Below are 26,231 nucleotides of genomic sequence, written 5' to 3'. Positions count from 1 at the left end.
TGCAATGATGTTAAGCTTTTTTATGGTTTGGGGGTTTTTTTTATTTCACTTCAGCCCGACCAAACGTAATTGCCACGAAATTAAACACGAACTTTATTACGGTTCGCCAATCACAACAGGAAACAGTGAGCAACAATGAGGGCTTTTAAATGAGAGTCATCAGTTTCGTTGTTGTTGAAATAATATTCATAATCATGAGCTGAGTGCACGGTTAAGGTGCAGCTTGGTGGAATCATGTGTACCGTGTAAATTACAAGTGCATGTGGTTTTGTTTTAAATTTTTTCAATTCAAATTAGAAGCATTGTGGCTAAAGGTTGTTTCAGTCGAAAACTAGTCACAACTGAAGAAATAAGAGAAAAGAGCAGTATAAATAAGCAATTCCATTTAAAGATAGAGAGCAACAATGAGTTTTAGTTTTGAAATCAATCATCTGTATCTAAAAGAGTTTAATGATCGCCGAAATGTGTGAAACGATCAGTAGCAAGCAGCAAACGCCAGGAAATAACAGGCTCTACCGGAAGGAGTTGAACTGCACTACAAACAACATTTCCCATACCAACACATTAGAGGAGAGACACAAAAAGGATGTACTGCCGGAAGAATAATTAAAGTTGATTAGAGCATTAATATCGACAAGCACCCGCTTGCTACAGAACTGGTAACACCCTCTAGCATTAGGCGTTGTATATGGATGAAAGGGGAAGCACAAGAACAAAAATCACTAAATTGCTCGTCAAAATTATCCTCGCCCGCCGACGGTAATGGGCACGTTCAGATAATGCCATATTAAAGCAATCATGTAACGCAACACAACTCAGTTTTCAATCATTGTCCAAGAAGAATCCTATCGCTCGATTCACTGAAATCACTTGACCTTCGGGCGCAGCTTGGCCGCATTTGAACCTAGCGGATGCATTAGATCGAAAGTGGCTTCCGTTTGAGCGTACGTTTTTTTCACGTAGAATGGCCCCGGCGTATGGTACGGACGATACATCCTCTTCTGGGCGCGTCTCGCTTTCCTTTCGTTCTGCGTACAGTGCACACCAACGCTATTACCTGTTCTATCTTGAGCGGAAGTCAGTTATTGCAAACTCCTCGACTACATCCTGCGAGGAGGCAATTTTCGTAGCACCGTGAGAGACTGCATTGGATCAGAGATTTACGATGCGAAGTTAGCAACTTTTCCAATTGCTAACACTTTTTACACTCTTATCTGGTAGTGCTCGGTCGGCTGGATGATGTTAATATTGACGAAAGATAGTTCCCATTGCTGTGAGGTGTTGGGTCCACTGAAACACCACTTTTGTCTTCATCGTAAAATGAGTGAGCAATTTTAATTCGTTCGCATGCTCTGTACCATGCACTCGGTCCCGAAAGATTATGTGGGGCTGTGAATTCGTTTGCATAATTTGATGCCTGTACGTGGCCTTTCGCGCGTTCAAGACGGCTTGAATGAGAACCCTCCCGTACACGATCTGACCGATGGTATCACAATGTTAACGAAAAATGGAACTGATAGAGTTGCGTTAAAGCCAAAGCTACCATTCGCTGCTATCTTCTCGATCTTGGTTAAAGGGTCAATCTTAAGAGGTCAGTCCGATGGTCAACGGCTTAACTTGCGGCTGTGGGGAAAAGATGCCCGTCCTAAGGTTTGTCACAAGCGAGTGCACACCAGGTACGGACGGTGCTGAAGATGGTGGTAAGAACAGTAAAATATTGGTTTTATGCTTCCAAGAAGGTTTCAGAAACGGTGGCGAGCTGTTAGAATGAGTTGTGTGGATTGAAAAGAGATACATGCGCGAGAGCTCTCCAAATTCCTTTATTCGGAAAGAACGCATGCATAGAATGTATGAGAGAACCAACAAAAAAACAAACAAAAGCTGTACATATTTTTAATCAAGAAGGGTTTAACGTTAAAATGATCATACCATAAATTATTCAAGTATGAAAAGAATATGCTCAAATTAAATAATAAAATTTCATTCTACAATTCTGAAATGCTTTTAAGTGCGCTAAAAAATCGGAAAACAGTGTTGGGAACTAAAGCTCTTTTGCATTTTTTATAACTTAAATTGCTTTATTCTTCCTAAAAAACCATTCTCAAACGGTCTACACTTGCTAGAGTGCACCAATAAGAGAGAACCCATTTCATTTGTTGGACAAGCGATTTTCTACTGCTCGTTCTCAATCGCGAATGGTAAGAGCGATCCAAATTCAATTACATGTTGTAAATTCCAGCCCATCACTTGCTGTGTTGTCGCACCTGATTACACTATTTACTACTTGCTAATGCACAGAGAGGCCCACAATTCACATCAAGCCTGATGCTAAGGGAAGCGTGAAGGACTCTTTTATTTGTCGTTGCCGCATCGACGCCCGTTCCGTTGCGTTTGCGAGATCCCCGGGGAATCTTGGGAAGCATCAGGGGCTCGTTCTCGTTCCGGTTCACGGGTATTCCTCGTTGCCGTTCACAGGCTCGAGGCTCGTCCCCAGCTTCGAGTCACCCGCAACACACAATGGTGTGAAAATGGGGTCTTTCTTGTTTGGGCTAGAAACGCGGGAACAGTGAATTGACGCACAAAACCGAACCCTGAAAATGTTGCGGAACGTAGCACTTGTTTGCGTTGTCCGTGAACTTCATTGGAATGTTCGTGAATCGATTTGAAACGTTCTTGCGAATAGGAAAATGTTCAAGATGTGTTCTGCTGAAAAATGTTCAACCTCAATATCAGGTCCAAGGGTGTCATATGACTCCACTAACTGCAACTATCACCTCCTCAGAGTTAGTTTTCATTTCCTTTTTTAACGTCCCATGTATTCTTTTTCAACTTCTCACTCTGCTTTTTTTTTAAACAACAGCTAGTACGATTCTATCCGGCAACGGGGGAGGTCTCCGGGAATGAGTTGTCTTTTTTTACGGTCTCGCGGATAATTGTTATTACCAGCAAGTAATTAACGGACCGTGGGTTTGATGGGACGTGCGCTTGTGCGGAGGGAGTGGAAACTTTCTCCGTTTACCATGGTGTGCCAGGGTTATGCCATGGCTGAACGTAAATGGCACGGATGCATTGGGCTTTGTTTTGCCCAATTTTGTGTGCTTTGAGCAAGTGTGAGTTTTTGGTGGTTTGTTTTTCTCTCTATTTGCGCTCGGTGTCATTAATGGCTATTCAAAGATCGTATCAAAACGAATAGTTGCTTTCGGCGTGTCCCGGCACGTCACTGTTTTGTGCCATTTTTGCACCAAATGCTTTCAGTACTTGACGCATCATCGGTACCGGGCGCGGGAAGAAGGTTGTCCTTCTTCCCACAGGGGAACGACTGTGGGGTCCTTAATTGATTTTTAAACATTATTACCCGCGATGACGGGGTGGTGTACTGTTTATTGAGCTATTGAAAGGGTAGAAATGTAGAAGCAGCAGCTATGTTGTACGCTTTGTTGTACACAATCATTAATGCTGGAATGTGAAATGTTTTTCGATTTTTTGTTTTCTTCGTAAAAGTAATAGCAGTTGAGTTTGAAAATTGCATTTTAAATGTTTCTTGTGTTAATTTTCACTGACACAACAACATTTTGATTACATTCTGAGTTTTGCTTTCACGTACATCGAAACCAGATATTGAAACGGTGGAACTAATGATGAAATTTAATTTGAGCTCGTCTTTTTCAAAGCAAATGATCGCGCTATGATTTTTCTCACCATAGATCATAAGCCAAAGCAGAGAGAAGGAGGTTTTATTTGCTTAGTAGATTGAGTCCCGGGGCACTTCCTTCCTTCCTTCCTTTCTTTTATGTTCTTACTTCTCTGTCCCGATGAATACCGATGCGGCATTTGTCGTAGAAAAGAATTCTTTCCAATTTCCCATAGCGCCAACACGACCATAACGGATCCGGCCAAAGAACGATCGCACAGGATGATACGGAACGAAAGACGGAACAAAACTCGCGCAATAGGTGTACAGGAAAGGTCGGAATCCTACCGATGTCGGGTGTTACCGTGTTTTATTCCTTCTTTTCTCTCCTTGTTCCTACTGCCTTTTACGCTGCAAGCTGCTTTTTTCTTCTTGTGTCAGAGACTTGAGGTGTATCCCTTGGTGCAAGAGCGATCTTCGCTATCTGCGCACGCCGTCGTTCGTCATTCGTGCACGGGGCATGCTGCATGGGTAAGGGAAGAAACCGATTCTTACCTCGTCACGGCAGGTGGAAAGTGTAGGACAATCTAGGGGATAGCTAATGAGTGATTCAGTCAACGCGATATGTATGCGTCATTCGTCTCGTGGCCTCATGGGAAAAAAGACGCCAGTCAGTCCACTAGAAACGTTGGATGCTCCCTTCGCCTAAGAATCTCGCCTCGACGGCAAGGTGTTAAGAGGTTAAGCAAGAGAATCTCAAGAATGTTGAACCGACTAAACGTAGATCGGTCGTCTGTGATGCTTGAGCTTTCGTTGCACTCTTGCAACCCATCGTTTCGATGGCTGGGAAGTGGTGGAAACGGACGAAAGGATCAATTTGTGATTCCATCCCATTTTTTCTCGTATCAGCATAGCTTGCCTCTCGATCACATTGATAGACGGTGAATTGAGATTTTTAGTTCAGTGTTTGAAGGCCGAAAGCCGAAGCGATTGCCGCTTGCTAGGAGGCGCTGCGAGCGATGATGGTGAATCATTTTCGATTTCACCGCTAAAAATTGAGCTCGCGTTGGCGTAGTGGCTTTCCATGTCGAGGCTTTACTCTCGAAGACCACCCAATTTCGATAGAAAGGTTTTCCATTTTGTTTGGCTTTATAGCTTAATTCGATATGAATGTAAAACTAAACTTTGGCAGAATTTATACGCGAAAAATATTAGCAACTTTTGAGTGACATCATGCACTTATCTGAAATATACTCAAATGTACGCTCACCGTACGAAAATGTCGACCGTTATCATGAAGACTCTTATCATTTCATGCTGTTGCTGTGTGTTGTAGAAAAGTTGGTTAATTTACGGAATGGCATGACGGTCTACAACCATTTACAAGAGGATCTCTCCCAAGAAAGGCTTTTAGCACAAGTGCATTGAACTGTGACAGATTATTTGAGTCGCCTTCATAAATTTAATTCGAATTATTTATGCTAGAATAATCGAACAGAGATTGCTTCTAACTTAATCGCTTATGTACCAGCATGTAAGCAGCATCATGTATCATGGCTAGGGAAAAATTTCGCAGCTCTAAAATAGCCATAAGTAAGTTGTTTTTGTGCTAGTAAATCTGAGGCATATTTTGAAACATTTGCATTTAATATAAAATTAGTGGTATAACCGAGCACACCCGGGATATGGTGCCCTTTCACAGCTCGGAGAAGGAAATGTCTCCCAGCAAAGAGGAAAGGAGTATACTAATTTTAAGTTTATTGTAAGCAATACGGCCTGGCCGTCCCTTATGAATAAAAAAAAAAAAAATTAGTGGTAGCGTTTTTCGTTGCATCCTCGAACCATGTTAAGCACCTGGGGAGTTTCCAAATTTATAATCATGCAAAACGATGTGACCGTCAGACATTAACATTGGCCAGTGAAACACTGACCGGTTGGTGGTTGGTGAAAATCATTATGTCTCAATACTGGCCCAGGTGGCAAAGGGTAAAGGGAAAGGAAGTACGAAAAAGTAAACCACCACCACTAGCTCATGCATACTCTACATGTGTACGTGCAACGACGGGTAGAGACGAACATGTATTGCGTCAAAATGTTGCGGCGTCTGGCTTCGTTCCAAAACGTGACCAGAAAGCGATAATTGATCGGTAAACAGGGGGAGGAAACGAAGAGGTACGCGCACACCCCTCCCCCCCCATCCGGGAAGGTAGCGGTGTGGAAAAGAGCAAGTGTTGAAATTGAACTGAAAATCCTCCCTGACTCTGGTACTCCGGTGGGTGGTTGATGTCGAGGGGCAGAGGCTCACGGGGCCTTTGCCAGGGTTGCTGGGGATGTGCAGCTGGGAAAGCCGAGAGCAAAGTGTTGGAAAAGTTTTCAGCCCAGATTATGCATATTTTTAGCCGCAACACCTCGGTTTTGATGGACGGACTGGAAGCGAGTGAAACTCGATAAAACTGAAGTTTGTTTGGAAGTACGAAATTGATCTTCGACATCCATCCAGTTTGTGGGCGATGATGTATTTTGTGTACCGTTGTATTCTTCCCCAGAGCATCTAGTTCAAATTAATTACAACAGTTATTTGAGCTATATTTAACTAAAATGCATTACCTTTGCTTCACTTCATGATGGATTCACACAATATTCGGCAAAGAATCGCTAACTCTTTTGCATATAATGAGCATTAACACTAGAATCGCCGATGGGACTTTTTTGTCCTATCGCACTCGAAAAAGCTGTGTTATTCCGCTTGCCGCCGTGACAATCCATTGAAATTTTATATGACTTTTATGACTTTTATTTATTTTTAACGATATTTCAAATGCGCAAATACAAAATTGTGCATCCCATATGATAGTTTAAAAAAATCATTTCCAACCTAGAACCGCCATATAGGACATTTTTCTCCCATAGGCAAAATACGTTGAGAAGGCTGGTATCCCTGCTGTGAACGAGTGACGGATGTGCATCTGCAAGTCTGGAAGCACTGGCGTGTACACGTTTTCGTGACAATGCATGTCAATATGAATAGAACAATAAAAGTGCACGATTTTTTTCACTATCATCAGTCGGCTAGTCTATATAAGCACCATTTTTGTACACTCTACCGCAATTTTATTGGTATAATTGGTTCGTCTCAGTCCTATCGCCCGCTCTCCACCTAAAGCATCAACTGCTAGCCATGGCGTATTGGGATCCCCAGGATAATACTTGCAGATCCAAACAAGTTGCTTGGTCGCCGTGTTTGCTGTCCCAGCGTAACCAGATTGCCTGGTGCACTTAGGACTTAGAAAATCAAAGCCTGAAACTGTGTCTTTATACTACTCGATCAAGTACAGAGTTGATGTAGTTGACCAAATGTGTAGAAAGTTCTCCGTGAAAAGTACTAGTCGACCTGTTTGCTCATAATTTATTATTCTGGAATTAGCGGCAATTAATGCTTGGGTCTTGTAGAAAAAACTTACAAAAGAAAAGATATCCAACCGCGATTTTCTTTTCAAGCTAAGCGAAGAACTTGCCAAAGGGTACGTTGAAAATAAGAGCGCCAAAGCTAACTTGCTTTTGTCTGGAGGTTCTCGTTGGCGCTGCCAGGTTCAAATGTCTTGTCACGAGGGCTAAAGTGCTAACGAATGCTTCACATGCAACAGACCAGTTCATAAAAAATGTACTAAAAGTGTTTCTTACGTAAGTGTTTCATGTGAGCCAGGTTCTGATGAAACAATGTAATACTTTTGAACCCACAGATGTATTATAGATGCTTTAAATAATTAATCTAGGCGTTACTTTTGCTTCAGAAGCTTTGTCTTCTTCTTTTGGAAATTTAAAGCTGAATTGACATCAATTTTTTGTAATGTTTCTAAAGGGAGTTACAGGCGCCCGCGTAGATCCAAACCACTTAGAACAAAAGATTTGTTTTATTATCATAAAAACCCTACTTATTACTTGATTGTTTAAATAATTTATAGCTCTACGCTTAGATTTACTGTCGTTCAACCTTGCAAGGAATAATTATAAGCGTTTATCACTAAAAGTCCTATAATTTTATATTTATGTAATAAAGAAAACTGGCCATGATATCCTTGGTTGGGCAGTTGGTACGATCAAACGATTACCTAAATTCGATTTTTTTAAATTATTGTTTGAGTTGCTAACAAATCTTTATTATACTTAATTACGATGCTTTATTTAACCACAAAAATCGCTTAGGTTATAATAAACATGTAAAAATATGTTTACATAACGTATGCGACAAAATTGTCCCATATGGCAGTTCCATTACGGTTGAGAAGTCGGGCGGTTCTAGTGTTAAACTCATCAATTTCATACTTAAATCTCCTGTAATCGAGTCGTGGCCTTCGGATGGCGCCACATCAAAATTGATCACCATGTACTTTCTACGCAATTGAAATAACTTCCACTGCCTAACAAACGTAAAACTGCTGCGGTTTTCTGTTCAGAGATTGGCCCACTACTTCACAGTCAAGAATCACCTAGAAAAGGTAAAAGGGAGTCGCGGCGATGCGGAGATGGAGGTATCATTTTCCTTGCCGTCTGATTCTGTAGCGCATCGTCACTCTTCGCTGATCCGATTGGAACGTTCTTGTGCTTGATTGGTAACTGATTGAGCTAAAGCAGTTCCTCTTCACCTCGTTGAAACAAAATCGTACGGAGCTGATGCAATAATTTATCAAACGAATTTTGCATCTAGAATAGGGATGCTTGTGTTACCCGTTACATCCGGATTATAAGTTTGTCCAAATATGTGACGCCCATGTTCCGAACAATACTTCGATGCAAATCGATCTCAGCTGACGTAGGCAGAACAATGTATCGCATGTGTGTTCTCTTACTGGCCAAACGAAGTAAGGTTATTTGCATAGTAATTGGGTATTATTGCATTACCACGAGTTGCTCTTGCCGAGCGGATGGGTGGGTTGTTTCCTGGAGAAACAAAAACACAACATGTCTAACCATAAATCACCAACATCTCAATGATGTACAGTATGACTTGCGTAACATTCATTGTCGAATATTTCGTTCACTTATTTATATTCACACTTCAAAAAAGAAATAACGAACAAACCAAACAAAGTGGTTAAATACCAATACCTGTGCTGACAATGTCCCTCACATATTCCTTACAGACACTCTCGTCATTAAATTATAACACCAAGCACTATGGCCCAATCAATCGATCGGAACGCGGTGTACAAACGGTGTCTGGTACAACAAGTTTATGGCCATTTCTGGAATCCCAAAGCAATAAACGATCCACAACCACGAATGCGTCGGTGTGTGATATTCTTGGGAAACATCCTCGTCGAAGGCGATCCTCCCAGTAAACAAACCAATGCTCAAGCAAACGGCAAATCCAGAAATGGTGTTGTGTAATTAGAGTACGTATTTTTTCACTCTTTGCCTCTTTCTATATATTCCCAACACAAACAAGCGTGATGATAACGTGCAGCTCACTCACATATAAATCCCCAAATACCACGCATGGAGCTATCCACTTCCGTACGCTTGAGCCCTCAATCCTCCTTGTGCTTGTTTGCTGGTCTGCCAGTGCGAGAGCCCATCCGGTAAGGATGTGTCGCGTGTAGAGAGCTAAAGTGCAGGCATGCCGTTGACGACACATATCAAGTTGCACACGTGTATGGGTGCTTTTCCGCACTGGTATTATCGGCAATTTGCTGACGTTTATGGGGTGTAATCGATTCTTCGTTACGCTCGACTGGGTCTGCCGGACGTATGGGAATCGGGAAACCGGGAAAAGTGTAGCACTTGGTGGAGGAGCAAAAGCCTGATAGTGATGGTGATTGTGGTGCGTCAAAAATGGTTCCAGTCAATAGAATGTTTGAACCCAATATCGATTGGGAATAGTTTGGCCAACAAATGGATTAAATTGTGAAAGTGGTTTTGTCTCAAAACCTCAAGGCAAAGAATGGTTTGAAATGAAGTTCTTGTTTATTATGACTGTTAGCAATAACATACAATCACTAACATGCAGAGAAACGATGGAAAGTGATTTACTAGCAACCGTTGCTATTAACGTAAGTAGTTTCAGTTCCATTGAAGAAGCAGAAATTCTATCTTGTTATCGTAGTTGCTACATGAGTGCTCGCTCCGCGGCCGTTGTGTAAGAAACTGTTCCTAATCCCTCGTTAATCCAAAGGGATGAAACCTCTTTACGAGATTATTTCGGTCATTTGTGGAAGCAAATCGACTTAGGCGTAGCTGTCTTCAGTAATCTTGCCCGATGCCATGAGCGCCCCATAGAAAGCAGCTAAAACAGAAAACCAAACCAAAAGAGTCACAGATTACACACATGCAACATGAAAAACAAAACAAAAAAACACTATTTTCTTCAATTCAAATTTGTCGAAAATTGAGAAAATGTTGTTCTGCTCTACATATGGCCAGCATGGAAAACAATTAGAGACGTAACGGAGTCGTAAGAGGTTCACATCATGGCAGCACAATTAATGCACAGTCTCCCCCAGCGTTGGTGATTATCTTATAATGTATGAAAATTATCACAAATTGTTATCAAAATTGCTCTTATGAAGAAAAAACAGCCCCAATCCAACGATGTGGTGCAATCGAATGACGTAGTTTGGTGTTGGTTTGTTTGTTTACTTCAATTTGTGTTCGATACACAGAGAGACGTATTTAGACATATTCAAACATATTCAGCAAACAGTAGATTATAATGTGTGTATTCATTCGAATGTGATACAAGCTGGTAAACTAAATTAATTCATTGTGAAGAAGATTTTTGGATATTTGCTCTAACCTCAATGATCCGTAGGACAGCTCTAGACAACTAATCCGTTGAACTTTAATCAGTCAGGGAGCAAGCGCGAGCATCACCAGAGACCCGGTAGCAATTGCATATTTTCCCACAGACAATGGTTAAACAGTGCATTTGAGAGTGAGAGACAGAAGCACACACGTGTTTGTGTGTGTGAGCAATTGGTAAAGTGGCGCAAGGTATGAAGGGTTGGCTGGGTAAATATTTGCTCAGGAAATATAGCTCCAGCCGGAATCGACTGCTCACGTCCGGAAGTCCGGATAGAAGCGACAGCCTCTGTGAACCCGTGCGAGTTTCAATGCACATCTTCTTCTGGCAGTTCACAGAGTGCATTTCCGCAACCGGAGTTTGAATGAAACTCGGGAACAAGCTTCTTGTGGTAAATGGGAAGATTTTGCTGCCGCCGTGCGTCGGAAAGTGAAAGCATCCGGTCGGAATTCTTCTGCAAGTGCAAGATCAAATAAACTGGAACGGTTTAACTTTTTAACCTTTTTTCGTGTCCCTCTCGAATGGCCGTCTAGTATGGATAGGAAGCACTTAAACGAAGCTGAAGAGTTCAAGCCTTGTATGGTGATCTTAAAGGATAGATTTCTTTAAATCTTGCATCATTGGGAAAGCTTATTAAATCAGAACATTTGCACATTTAACTTCAAATGTGATATGCTTAAATCAAACAAGAAATAAATAATATTTTTATATAATAGTGATAAAAACTTTTTAAGAAATTCCCAACTATGAATATCTCCAGGATGAATGTTACAAAACAAAAAAATATTCCTGATTTTGTTGATGTTAAACCGAGCCATATCTAGTCTCTAAGCCGACCAATTTGTTCTTCTTCGATCTTATCCACTACAATTAATTATCGAACATTGGCACAGCACAATTTTATAGAAATATTTTGATAACGATTACATGGCAGCATCCCTCAACTGGAACAAAACTCTAAAATATGCTCCCGATCTCAGAGTAATCTCCCACACCGAATTGGCCTTTGAAAGTCTTGTTTGGTTGTACCATATCGATTCATCTGTTCACCCGCAAGCAAACTTCAAACACGGCAACAACCGGATGGTACGAATTTGGATTACTTCCTTCTATGTCAGCGTTTTTTTCCCCCTTTCATGCTTTTACGATGTTTGGCTATGCGCAACTGTGCTCTTCCTCTTGCCTTTCGTAAGCTGCGCCGTACAACAAACACACGTTCATACACACCTGGATATTGAAGGTTCCACGTCTTTTGAGCGTAAGGAAATTAGCAATCATTATAGTTCAATATTTGAATGGATGAATGGTGTTGGATTTGTTACATTTTCGATGGCAATGGTGGTGCGAAATTTTCTCTCGCACCTATATCACGCACACCGCACACCGGTGAATTGCACAAAATTGTTCAAATTTTGATTTGCACAACTGTAAGCGGGTGAATGAGAAGCAATATGAGAAGAAAAAATGGTTTGAATAATGAAATATGGGTATCATTTTATGGCAGCCTTTCTTGAGTATGGCTGGTGAGACAAGAGCCAACTGAAATTCAGTTTTATACATTTGTTAAAGGAAGCATTATTTGGTTTTGAAAATTTGGATTTAAATGATATTTGACTGATTACTGCAGGGGCTTCTTAAAAAATAGTCTGTCTTAGCCACAAACCAAAGAAGCATCGCAAATCAAGAGAATATTTACAACATCTTCTCAATATCAACATAATAATACAGGATCTTTTTCTGGCTCAGGATCATATCAGGGAAATCGTACCTGACTGTAAAAGACGTAGATTTTTTAATACTTGTATACATCTTGAATATACATTTACATCGTGGAAATTTATTCTAATGCTTACTTCTGCGTTATTTCACAATTTGGTTTAATAAATCGAAGAAATAAATTTATAGAAATGTATTAAGAAGATCATGGCACAAATAGCCCTGAATGCTACGTAACCATTTGCGTCTTTAAGTCAGCATAATTCCTTTTTTATCGCGATATACTTTGCAGGACTGAAAATGTAGATAAGTGTAAAAAAAGTGATTTTTGTTTCGTAATGACGACCAGGCCGTATTCTTTGAAATCTAATCTTATATCCAGCTTAACAATTTATTAAACATATATCCTAACAGGTTGGCTGATAAGTCCCTGATAAGTCTAACAAAGAAAAACACATTTTTTTGTCAAAATTCGTTTTTATTATTCAACATAGTTCCCATCAAGAGCGATACAACGATTATAACGACTTTCCAATTTTTTGATACCATTTTGGTAGTACTCCTTCGGTTTTGCCTCAAAATAGGCCTCAGTTTCGGCGACCACCTCTTCATTGCAGCCAATTTTTTTCCCTGCGAGCATCCTTTTGAGGTCTGAGAACAAGAAAAAGTCGCTGGGGGCCAGATCTGGAGAATACGGTGGGTGGGGAAGCAATTCGAAGTCCAATTCATGAATTTTTGCCATCGTTCTCAATGACTTGTGGCACGGTGCGTTGTCTTGGTGGAACAACACTTTTTTCTTCTTCGTTCTTTTTTCGTTCGTCAAGCAACCAAAAGTTGCTTGACAAAAGACGCTCTGTCTCACAAACTAGTTGACATACAGACGTCAAATTTTGACACGAATCATTTGAAGGTTGGTGCTATATAAAAATAATATGCATTTAATACTAGCGGCGCCATCTATGTGTCAGACCGGGGATTTATCAGCCAACCTGTTATGTTGAGGGTAAACATTTCCTTCTCCCTCAAATCAAATGCACCTTATCCCGGGTGGGCTCGGACGTGGATGTTGTTGCTGCAATACATACAAAAATGTACTAATAAACAAAAGCAAAACAATTGCTGATTTTAATAACTTTTGTCGCTTCCATCTCTGAACAGAGCGGATTTTTCTCGTGCGCAACACGAGGAAAATTTAAATTTTGTATGACTAGCACTAGCAAAGTGCAATTAATTTGTACAACGTTATTGCTACTGTTTACAAGAAGTGTGTGAGATGCATGTAACTATTTGCGTAGCGCCTCTCGACTGCACGTTGCATTCAAAAACACATCTTGTAAAAACACACGAACGATGAATGGGATAGAAAATGCTAAAGAGCAACGAAAGAGATGTGTGCAACAATTGAAGAGAAACACACACAAACTACGGCGAACTGACGAAGCGCGTTGGATAGAGTAGGACCAAGTGTACGGCGAGGTGAAAATGCCATTTACATGACTTTCCATGCGTTTGTTTGCAATGGAAATTATTTATTGCTACGTGCTTGATATCAAAACAGGAAGCAGCACGACGACGACAGCTCCAAGGGGAACTGCACTGCGCGACGCAGTGCACGAAGCATAGTGGAGAGCGTCATCTCAAAAACTTGAAACCTGATCAATTATCGCCTCCGGTTGGTAAAGTATCAAACGCTCGGTGGTAAACGTGTGGCTCAGTGTGGCCGCTGGACGGACAAGTGGATTGCCGCATGAGGCATTTCGAACCGACTGCAATTTTCCCAACTAGTGATTCGGGCTGTAGGGGGGGGGGGGGGGGGGGGGGAGAAGAATTCGCATCCGCAACCGGAAGTGAAGGGAAATGCGCGTCAATTCTTTCGATCCCGAGTTTCGAGCTGATTTATTTTCCTTTCCACGCTTTACTGTATGATTTCGCGCATTTTATCAAACGACGCATTCCACCAACCGCATGACAACTGCATTTGTGCCGCGTATTTAAGCGTTAGAAAAACTTCCATTCCGTGGTTTGTGTAGTTGATTTTTACTTTCCTTTTTTTCCAATCTGCGTAGAAACAAACTACAGCGAAAGCTCCGCTCCGGATTGACCGGAGGATACGGGTGCCAGGGAGCTCTTTCAGGAGCTTTTGGTGGATTGATTTCCTGACATTTCACATCCAAACATCCAAATGGTCTATTCTTGCAGAGGTTCCAGAGTTTCGTACCGTATCGGATTTGGCAAATCACTTCCGGCGGTTGCCTGAGTATATGGTTTTTGTGTGTGTGTGATTCCTGTACAAAAATGCACAAGATAACGGCACTGCATAATGGTGCAACGCGATCCGTAGTAGTTCTGTACGCTCTTGGATAGCGCCCACCAGAATGACGCAGCTGCACCAGCGTTAACGTGTGCAATTTTCATTCGAGTGTTTGTACGTATTCGTGTCTGTATGTGTATTTGTGTGTGCGTACCTTTCTCGTGCGTGTGATTTTACCGAGTGTCCGCAACTGTTCACGGCTGGTGCGTTTGCAGGCTATGCAGCGTGACCGCAACGATCGTCTAGCTACGGATGTCCTTTTTTGTTAGCCTTGGGGACGGGAAAACGCGAAAATTTGCAGAAATCTATTCAATATCGGTGGATCGCTGCAAGAACGGACTGCGTAGCGGATAGTTGTGTGGAAATTGTGAGCGACACGAGAAAAAAAAAAAGGAAAAAGGTGAAACAAGCAACAACAAAAAATAGTGAAGGCAGTGAAAAACCGTCAAATCACCGACAGAATGGAGCCGGACGAACTAATCACGGTTCGAGTTCAATACCTCGTGGATAGTGACCCGTTCAATAGTCTGTCGATGTATCCGATTCCGTCGCGGGCTCCAGTTTTTTCGTTTGCCAGTGCCGTGCCCTTGGCCACACAGCTCGGTGCGCTGCTCCGGCATCTTGGCGCTCCGCAAAGGGTAAGCAAAGTAAAAAATAAAAAATCAGTAGTACTCTCAAAAATGGTGACGGGTTGTTCGTAGGCATATTTAATTTTATGTAAATATTGAAATATTTAAAGTTTAAGCCAGTTATGGATTTTAATCAAGATGAATTGATACACTCCTAAAGAGAACTAGACTTTGTAGCACTTTCTACAATCTATTTATATTCAAGTAAAATCTTTATAGGCCTTTCTGGATTGTGAAAAACGGGCATGGATTGTGTGTTCAGTAGAATCGGGTATCGAATCCCGTCCAATATTTTCCTGTACAAGTCAAGGAAGTCAGCAATGGCCGAATCTCTATACATTAAAAAAAGAAGAAACAATAACCAAAGGACCGAATAAAAACGGTTCCGTCTCAGAAATGTTTAAAAAGGACCCTCCTGATTCGATTGAAGATGAGATAGTGCAATGATATGTAACCTATAAATGAGAATAATGAGCAGAAGAATTGTTAATTGTATTAGAATATTAAAAAGAAAAAAAAAAAACAATATATTAAAGGAACACATATTGCGAACAGCCGAAGTATGAAACGCCATCTTTGAAAGCAATTTTTCTTCTCCATTTGCGCCTTTATCTGACATTCCATTACTCGGCCATTAGCTCTTCCGCAAATTGAATTCGTACAGTTAGATAATATCAAACACACATCGGCTGGTCAACCACCGCCATTCATAACGTTGGACGGGTTTTGTGGGCACGCGGCAATACGACCCATTTTCCCGCACGTCCACCATAAAATTCAATGATTTGCGCACCCCCGTACCCGTACGCACGAACGGGGAGTTTCGGTGGAAATTGGCCACCAAACAAAAGCCAAGTTTCGCGCAGGTCTTGACGCGAAGAGCTAAGATTGCAAGACAATTCGATTGTCGAGCTGAGCATCAGTTTCAGTTATCCAGTTCACGTACAATGCTCGGCTTCTTTACCCTGCTTTTTTTTTTGTTTGTTTCTTTCGTATTGGGTCACGTTTTGTGGTCGGAGCGTAAGAGCTGGCAATGCTGGAGCTGCTGCAGCTACAGCTGAGCCTGCATTCGAAGCTTGACCCGGTGCGCACCGTGTGGTAGGAAACACGTTGCGTTTCAACTTCCGGCTCCGGCTGTTGGACAATTTTTCGTGTTTGCGCGGGGTTCCGTTGGGTTCCACACGGGCCTGTTCGAACTGGCCCGCGGTAGCGATTGAAGTCGCACACGACGAAGAAGAAAATCGCAAAGTTTCCATCCGTTTTCGGTGGCGTGTCGGGCGTTAATTTGCGAAAACAATAACAATAAATTGCACGGACGGTTGCCGTCCGTTCGTTTGTTGCGGTTGTTTTGTTTTTTTGTTTATTATGTCTTACCCAAAATCGCTACCCACCTTCAAGGGTAAGATTGACGAGGGAAGCCGAAAGACGAAGAAAGGTGATACACATGCAATGGTCGTCCAGTTGTAGTTGCTGCTAATGTAGCTTTTAGCTGGAGATTGGTGAATTTGTCGCGAATATTGTCACTAATGGATTGTGTTTACTTTTTATGGAACAATCATTTACAAGCGGGTGCTCTAGAAGAGGATAGGGTGAAGTGAGAGGGAAAGTGAGGTCACAGTGGCTCGTAAGGGAAAATTGTTCCAAGCTTCCGCGACAAGCTGTTACTTCCGAGGGTACAATTATATTACACGCAAGACATCCATCGCTTACGGGGTGTTAATGGTCGCGCTGGATGTTTGATAAATTATCGTCTTTTGTGATGATTGTTGTACTGAAGAGGATGTTGTCTGTTTTTTTTAACGTAAGAGAATGATGATGATGAGAAAGGTGCACAATAATCGATGCTTAATCGATTATGAAAAAAAGAAAGTGAAACGAGTTGCATCAGCTTTTATGTCTTTTGCAAATTCAAAGCAGCATTCAAGAATATATCACACAATAATCTCGGATTTTTCAGTCCCTCTAAACAATAGCCAAACACAGGTGGGAAGTATTATAAGTTTTTGTGTTGCCTCTTTGCCACACGAGCTTTAAAAATGATGATCAACTTAGATCAGACAGTGGCTGCCCTCCGATAATTTCTAACGCACCGTAAAATGTTAACGCATCTTCATCAACGATCGCGAGCTATTTAATTGGCTAAAAACGGTACTAGCGCGATGTTGATAGGTTTTGTTTGTGTTGTGTGGTTGTGTGGTGCAACCATTCTCACTATTGTCACGATCACGATGGCGCATGCAGATCGCGTAGGTTCCGAGGGTTTTATTTCCTATAGAAATTCAAATGCTGCAGCCCTCGGGCAACAAGACGCCGGCCGATCTTTATTCTGGCGCCCATTCGGTTGCCTCATCTTTAACCCTCCTCTGTTGGCGCAACCAATCGAGAGGAAATCTTGTTGCGTTGGCCTACATTTCCTGCACGATTCCATCGATCACCCAGCCGCGTTGTTCGATACAAAATGGCCGTTTTCGCACTGACCCCGGCACGGACTAGGCGAAGCGAATCCATCCACCGCGAATCAGATTGATGCATACAATTCATTCATTCGCCGGTGCCAAATCCGATGCACAAATGTGCCACGTTCGAAGGAGCACACCGAATGTGATACCTTACCGTACGATTGGCAGGGTACATTAAGTCTGCTGGACGCTCTAGGGTGATCGTTTCACGCGCAAGATTTATTTTTGGCCTTCCGGACACATGGCTACTGTCTGCACGTGGAACCACGAAATGACGGAGAATCGCAGGAAAAGCGTTCGGAGGTAAAACCGGCTCGTGCAAACGGAAACCGCGGTACCGGTCGTTGTCGTCGTAGTCGATTTGCCTTTCGTCACGCGTACGTAGCATTTAGTGTATGCAAATGACCGAACGGTTAAGCGAGTAGATATCGTCGGTTACATAAAAGAAGAAAACGGCTCAATCCATCAGCAAACCACGAACCGTGTATTGGGGTGATCGATTGAAAGTAAGTACGAATTCAATTAAGCTGTTTGCTGCCGTACGCAAGACATCCCCCGTCGATGCTGGGCCTCACGTCTTCATGCTTGACGGTTTCTTTTTTTTTCGGTCAACAAAAGCGAAACCTGCGTAGTACTATCGCTTTCAAACCGGATGCGACGCGTTACACGTTGCAAATGGCACTAAACCGTGTATCAACGTACTACTTGTTGTCAAAGTTCAGCAATTGCAGTAGTATATGCAGTTTCTAGTGTCGTATTCTTTTAACCATTGCTTCGAATACGTTTTGAATATTCTTCAGCCCCCACCGAAATATTGCTAACGATTTGGCGTATTTAGTTTTCCACTCTTTTTGTATTTGATTGCACCTAGAATGCTCTGTAGTGTATGTGTTATTCGTTTATTATAAAATAACATTCAAAACATGTCTCTTACACAAAAATGTAATCCTCTGATCCCTTCCCTTTCTTATATTTACTTTGATCGACTGACGAATGCATCTTTTTATATTATTTTATAGAAAGGATGATATATAGGAGAAAAATTTGTCCTTCAATATTAATTATTTAATTTCAATTTACGTAAACTTGCAAACATACTTACCAGGATTAAAACTCTTTTTAAAGATACATTATTTTATATATTTATTTATTATAATTATTACAAGCGTGCTGTATTGTTGAGATTTTTCTCGGCTGGGTGTTTATAGTGTTTACAAATCCGTTTTTGCATAAGTTTTGACTATTCTAGTATCGGAAACGGATATCGGAAACAGATTGGTCATAAGCAACCGGCAATCCATCATAATTTAATTTATGCCTCATTTTTCAGACATTTTCAGAACATTATTTACGATCAATCGTATCGTCAATAGTATCAAAATATTTTAATTATTTCTAACTAATTATGACGGTACAATACCGTACTGTCATAGAATCAGTATATATCATTTATTTTTGTATAATTTTAAATTTTACTCTGAAGCATTTTTGCCTATCTTATGTTTTGACAATTCGACAAAGAGCCGTTATAGTCAAATAAAATAAAAAAAAAGGAATTTTTTAATCTTTTTTTATCTTCGCTGGAGGACAGTTCCCAGCATTTTTGTGGATAAGTATGGCCATCCAAATCCTCAACAGTACTACACAGACGGATCCTCTTCGGAGGCGGGCACGGGTTTCGGTGTTTTTAACACATGCACCGAAGCTTTCCACAAGCTTAGACAGCCATGCTCTATATATGTAGCTGAGCTGGCTGCTATTTTTCGCGCACTGCTCATGATAAGTGCGAATCCTCCGGACCAGTATTTCATATTTACTGATAGCGTCAGCGCTGTCGAATCACTGAAATCCGTCGGGGCATTAAAGAGCTCTGAGTACTTTATGCAAAAAATACTGAATATTCTAAGCTCTTTGTTCAATAAAGTAACTACAGGAATGTATACCGCTTATATGGCTGCCTGCTCATTGCGGGATCCCCGGAAATGAAAAAGTGGACTCCTTGGCCAAACGAGGTGCCTTCGATGGCAGCATTTTTGAGAGGTCGATTCCCCCTCACGAGTTTATTCGCACCCCACAACAGCTGTGCATTGTCCGCAGGCAGAGCATGTGAGATGAGGACGAACTCTAGAGGTCCTGCACTCCATCTCACCACAGGATTCCCTGTGTCCCTAGTCGAATCATTTTTGCGCCGACTCCAAGGTTTGTTGTTGTAGCAACGGATCTCACGATTGACCACATCCTCTGGTCATGTGTGGAGTTCGATGCGGCCAGACCCGGACTCTTAACAGTCGTTCGGGCATCAGGAAGATCCCCGTCGGTGCCGATGCGCGATATCCTGGGACAGAAGGACTACGAATATGCGCGGATTCTGTTTGACTTCGCCAAAGAGATGGGAATCGTTCTTTGATTCCATCTCCTTCCCGTAGATTGTACGCACTATCGTCCTATTAACGGATTTTAGTTTGTTATGTTTATTTATTTGCTCTTTTGTTTTTTTGTTGTTGTTTTTTTTTGTTCTTAGTTTATTACACGTTCGCAACGGTGGCGTCGACTTGGTCGAAAACTTGGTTTAGGAGATCTAGGGTCGTAGCTGGCGACTTTATCGTTGGCGGAATGTCTGGGTTCGATTATGCAGTAACCTTACAGGGTTATTGTGGCTGTCGGCTCCTTGCGTTTAGCTGACGTCAGGGTCGCCAGCGACAACATTAGATCACTGAACCCATTTAATTAGGTTTGGACGACGTGTAGTTGTGACTGGAGGCTTTACTTTTGGCGGAATGTGTGAGTTGGATGCTACTGTAGCTTCACAAAGTTGTAGAGGCTTTCGGACCCGTGCGTTCTGCGGATGTTAATGCTGGCAACTATATGGTGTGGTGAACACCAAGGAGTATCCACAAGAAAAGGAGTTTTCTTGGGAGCCAATTGTTAGTCTCCACGGCACGATACTCCAAAGAGGCGCTAACCCCTTAGCAGTCATAGAGAGGACAACTTTTTAACCATACCTGGCAGCAACAACATCCACAATAGAGCTCATCCGGGATAAGATGCATTTGAATTGAGAAGGAAATTCTACCGTCAAAATAGGATATAAGTTTAATGAATTCTTAAGCTAGATAAAAGATTTGATTTTAAGGAATATGGCCTGGCCGTCATAACGGAATTTTAAAAATAAGTAATGTTTTTTTTTCAATCATTTCTGTTGACAACAGACTTGTACCTACACAAACAAGGAATGAAGTTGATATTTAATTTTTAAGTAATGAGCAATGTAAACAGAGGTGCCCGGTGGTAGCGGCGCCGGTCTTCAAACGGCAAGACCATGGTTCAAATCCCATCCAGACCGTCCCCCCATAGTAAGAACTGACTAACCAACGACGTGGTATCGGCAGTCTAGTAAGCCATTTCGATGGCCGGCATGACCTTAGAGGTCATTAAGCCAAGAAGAAGAGAAAGAAGTAATGGAAACAAAACATCGAAACATCATCATTTTTTTAAAAACATTTTTAATTTTTTTGTATTCTTTCCAAGAAAGTAGACTGAAAACTTTAGAACCTCTTAAGCCAACAAATTGACTATCGAACTTACAACCAATTTTGCAAAGCTGGCTCTTCATTTCATCCTCTTGTTGTCCCAATGAGCGCTGCTAACATGTTCCGGCTTTATTGATTGGATCGCTCTTACATCGTTTGTCTGACTATCGTTTCCCATTCTTCCGGAGGCCATCTTAGCGAAATGAATGTCGGGAGGTGAATCACGACATTCGTGTAGACACCCAAGTTTTTGCGCTGCACAAACTATCGCGTTGCATCGTAAGCATCGTAGGCTCTTAAGGAAGATGCTCGGTTTTCGCGAAACTAACCGCACAAACGATCGTTCATTCGCTTCATCTATTACAGCATCGCATCATTACGCGCATCGAAACCGCAACAAGGGGCGGTGTGGGACCGAAAAGCATGAAAATGGGTCTTGCTCCCCAGGCAGCACTTCTAGCAGTGCTTCACTACTTTTAAGCCAATCGGCCATATGGGTGGGCTACGAGCTGGAGCTTTCCTGGTGTTGGAGGTCTGCTGCAAATCATAATAATGACTCAGTTATGCGCTGTGTGAGGATGTGTACGTTGTGAGTGTGTGTTCAGCAGCAGTGGGACTTTGTGACCGAAAAGAGGGTACCAGCCTCGATGCCTGATGTAGAATGCGTCGATGCCGCTTGGGATCGAGGTTTGCTCCGACGGGGCAAAGGCTGTGACGGTTGTTACATATAATTAATGGCACCTTCGTATGAAATCGAAAGCTTGGCAGCTTTTGCTGGTACACAAATGGCTATCGTCTAGTTTCGATTTCAGTGAGCGTATGTGTATGTGTGTGTGTGTGTGTTTCGGCTGCGATTGCAAGAACTGCACTCTCCGCACGGGTCCGGGTATGAAAGACCCGATTGGGCGTAAGAGCGTATCGCGGAAGATACGTAATTTATTCACAACAACGCACAACGTTAATATGGGACCTAGAAACACCGAAAAGCTTTCCGTGTCGGTAGCACAAACGGCATGTAACTTCTGTTTGATCCCACGTGAAACAGGAAGCATTGTGTAAGGTAATTCGCATAGTTTAAGTAATACATCACGAAGAGTAAAAGAACGAAATTCCATCTTGTTTGAATCGATTGTGAGTGAAGCAGCTATAAGTTGCACTTTCTGCAGCCCAATCGTGACACAATCGATAGCGTGCAATACATAAAATTACATGCAAACACGATTTTTAATTATCGTGTAGCAAAAATGTAACTGAAACATCTGTAAAACTACTCAAAACGCGTACCGGCATAAGCTTTTTTGGTTTGCTGTCGATGATTGAAAAAGTGTCACCAAACTGAAACTTTTATTCTTTCGGCACCATTTTTATCACAGTTTATTAGATGTGAAAATAACCGGCTCCAACAAACGCTGCTAACAAAGTAAAGCGTGAAGCGATAAAAACGAAACCAAGCTGTTCGTCGCACTGTGCACAGCTCATAGGCCCACAAATCGGGAGGCTTTTTTCTACGAGCTGCTAAAATTTGGTCGGATTATGCATCACATTAATTATAAATGGCTAAAGAAGTGTGTTTTCCGTGCTGTCAGAATGTGATAAATTGTTTTATCACTTGCATCCTGCGCACAAAGCATGCTCGGGCCCATATCCGTCTTGTGTTGCATTTCATCGTTGCGGTCGAACCCCGTGGCCGCCGTGGGGAGGCAGCAGAGGGCTGTGATGGGACTGCTGCCGGTTGGCAAGACAAAAAACAAACGCACCGAACCGTTGCAGGCGCATCGCTTTTCCCATATCGCTGACCGGTGCAACTCGCATTGTATACCGTTCGGAAATGATCCAGTTGCAGTGGGACGATTTATAACCTTCAATGTTTCACCAATTGGTCGACGGAAACGGGGTGACGGCGCTGGGACCGTGGACCAGTTGGCTAAGGGAATGCGTGGCAAAAATGGCCACTAACGCTTTGCTCAATGTTTTTTTTATTTTTGTATGTGCTGTGGTTGTTACCTTTCGTTATTGTCTGCCGTGTCTCGGAAGCTCCGGTTATTACAGTTTCCAATTTTGGGATGCACTTTGTTGTTTTCGTTCGTCCACGCGAATGTTTACACACATACACTTGACGGGGAAGGGGCAAAGATAGAGCTAATATTCATTTTTCATCCGTGATGAGCAAAAAACCTGAAGCAACCTTTCAAGGTGCTCCGAAATATGAGCACCTACCATAAAATTAAATAATAAATTTTCATTTTCATTCGCCTTGTGAAGCATTGTTGCGGTCAGGTTGCTCATCACAAGGGATTATTATTGAAGCGAAATTGGAAACACCGAGAGAGAGAGTACACAGTCAAACGAATTCAAAAGACTCAAAACAGAGCAGCTAAAGGTTTTTTTGTGGGTTTTTTTGAGTTTGTCGAAGAACTTCAAAGGTTTAGTTTAACTTTAATTAATCTCACAGAACCCATATCAATTTTAGTAATGCAGTTATTTGCAAGTTATGTCGAATTTTTATTTAACAAATAATTTACCATTTAATCTTTGAAACTAAGACAATGTTTTATAAAAACATAATTTCTTTGCCATAACATCTCAATAAGTGTCCTTTTTAACTGCTTTACAGCTCGACGATGCGGCCCTCCAAGTGTACAAAGACGGAGACTATGGAGCCTACCTCGATCTGGAATCGTCGCTGGCCGAACAATCGGAAGATATTGAAGGTCTCAACTCAAAGTAAGTCAATTCGGATGAGACGCGAAAACTGCATCTAGTATCAATTTTCACAACCAGTTATCATCACCAGCCATACGATCATACCAGTTGGGGATGAATTTAAATTGCTCTTGCTCTGGCATCCCTACCATCACTTCCGCCGGCACCGGGACAGTCCAGCTAATTGCAACGCATTAATTTCCCGCGATAGAATGAACGCGCAAATTGTGCGCTTTCTTCATACGGAACTTGAGTTTTCCACTTCCCACCAATAACGCTTCCAGTGCCTTCTGCTTGAAAACTCTCCGTGTCCACTTTCTCAAGCCAAGTTTTCTTTCGAATACTTGAAAAAGTTTAGCCGGTAGTGCAAGGTCTCGCTGGCCATAGTTTGTAACGACTTCGTTTTTGTGTTGTCACCAAAGTTGGATCTCTGTGCACACTTTCATCCGGAAAGTGTTCAACGATTCAACCGGAAATTCTTAAGAAAAGAAACAAATATTCCTTTTTTTTGTATCACTTTGTTCCGTCTTTGTTCGCTTTATGCAGAGTAGCACCTCGGGTAAAGCACCCTAATGACGCCAGTGGCAATAAAATGTCACACTGCATGTTGAACTTTTTGCAACCGTGCCGTACTCTTAAAAATTAGGCGAAGAGTTGAAAATGTGCTTCCGAAAGTTAGGTTACAAATCAGATTGGAAGGTTGTTTGAACCAAGGATTGCACGACTGTAATGTGTAGAAAAGATTTACTCACTAATTGGATAACGATCGCAACTGTTCGTTTGCTAAACGAGAACTGCCCTGTCAATAAGCTTTTGTTTCGGTCGAATAATATAATACATAATTTTTACCCTTAATTAAACTTTTCGCCAACTATTCAGCATCTCACCAGTGCAGTATTTTTTTTTTCTCAGCATAGAAAAGTTTCGTCGCTTGTGTGCTTTAGCTAATAAACAGCACTATTTATGAGTTTCTTTCATCTGATTTTATTTTCCTTCCTTCGTCCTCAGCCGCAAAAACTCGCTGGTCGTCCGTACGCAGCTCAGTGTCCGAGTTCACTCCATTATCGGTAAGTCCCCAAGAATTATTACAGGCCGAGGGCACGTTCATTTCGTGTGCGCCTCAAGCCAAAACGGCAGTCCCCGGTTCTTTCCGGTGACCGGGGTGAAATGACAAAACATGTTGGCCTCCACTAAAAAAAAAATGGTCATAGGTCCTATCCGTGAGAGCGTGCAGGCACTTTAAACGAACAGGAATCATATTCGGTTTCTTTCGCAAAGCGTCTTTGTCGTCTACGGCATCGTGACGTTGGGGAGAGATGGGAAAATAGGATCTTCGAAATCGTGCTCCGGTGCGAGAGAAGCTTCAGGTCATAAATGTTTATGGTATATTGGGATGTTTAGATCTTTACGGCATGGTCAAACAAGTTAATTTTATTTCACAACACGGTGCGGTAAACGTAGCCGTGGTAAGAAGTCATAAAAGTTTGTACTTACAGGAAGTACAATCTTTATATTTTGAAACAGGGGCGCTTTCAAATAGAAGGACTTTACTTTGCTTTACTTTACATCCAGCTTGAAAATCATTCATTTTAGACAGCTTGAGCTGCACAACAAAGGCAAATAATTTGCAGTAAATCATTTGGTTAAAGAATAAACTGTCTGTTGTACACAAAGGATGAATGTCTTACCACGTGTCGGGCTCAAATTTAAGGATCTGTTGTAGTCCTTGGCCGTTTTGGATGCTAGATGACCGCTTAGACAAACCTTGAAAGACAAAGAGCATTCCAGTGCGACGAAATTCCATCCGGATTACTAGTAAAGACGTTTGTCGCTTATCCTCCGAGCAGCTGCTGCTGCTGGGAAAGAAGATGGGACAAAGAAATCGAACTTGCTTCGGTAACGCCAAGTTGGCGCTGTGGCTCTGGCATAACTTAGTTGTGCCTTCTTTGATGTTTCACTCAATTAACTCCGGTTTACGTTCGAGTTTAGTTTCGTTACAGCACACACCTGGGTGTCCCGGACGACTTCCGGTAACTAACCTGGCAGAACCCTTCCCGAATGATGGTTTTCTTTTCCTCGCATCATAGGATGTGTTGTTTTTTGGTCGTTTTTGTTTGGGTAGCTTTATTTGGGTTGCTTTTATTGTTGGAAGCAGACTCACAGAAAGCTGGTAGAAAATCGAAAGTGTAGATCCATTGTAGGATTTGGACCGTTACCAACCGTCAAAGCATAACGTGTCCCATAAAACGATGGCATTTTTTATGCTCTTGCTGAAACATGTCCCGGGGCTAAGAACGTGGTTTTGTATCATAACCGAAGGACAATGAAAAGTAAATAAATTTCAAATTGGATACTACAAAGGCTATGGAATAGTTCGGCGATGGAATGAAGCACAAGGGCCGTCACAACCGAGTGACCAAATTGGTTGATAAGGTAATAAATGGATCCTTCCC

General features: G+C 41.9%; 1 protein-coding gene across 5 annotated transcripts in view; it reads left to right on the top strand.

Moving 5' to 3' along the window:
- The window catches only part of LOC126561276 (FH1/FH2 domain-containing protein 3), a 61,093-nt gene that overhangs the window by 10,369 nt on the left and 24,493 nt on the right, over positions 1-26,231 (top strand). For 3 of the 5 annotated variants that reach the window (XM_050217254.1, XM_050217253.1, XM_050217252.1), the window contains exons 3-4: positions 23,690-23,799; positions 24,787-24,845. In XM_050217254.1, coding sequence (XP_050073211.1) covers positions 23,690-23,799; positions 24,787-24,845 — 169 coding nt within the window. Of the gene's footprint in view, positions 1-14,912; positions 15,096-23,689; positions 23,800-24,786; positions 24,846-26,231 lie in introns of those variants that run through there. The other 2 variants (XM_050217255.1, XM_050217256.1) reach the window with 1 other exon arrangement.

This window comes from Anopheles maculipalpis, chromosome 3RL (assembly GCF_943734695.1).
Source record: "Anopheles maculipalpis chromosome 3RL, idAnoMacuDA_375_x, whole genome shotgun sequence".
Taxonomy (NCBI): domain Eukaryota; kingdom Metazoa; phylum Arthropoda; class Insecta; order Diptera; family Culicidae; genus Anopheles; species Anopheles maculipalpis.
Note: the sequence above shows the minus strand (reverse complement) of the source record. Positions and strands in the feature narration are given on the sequence as shown.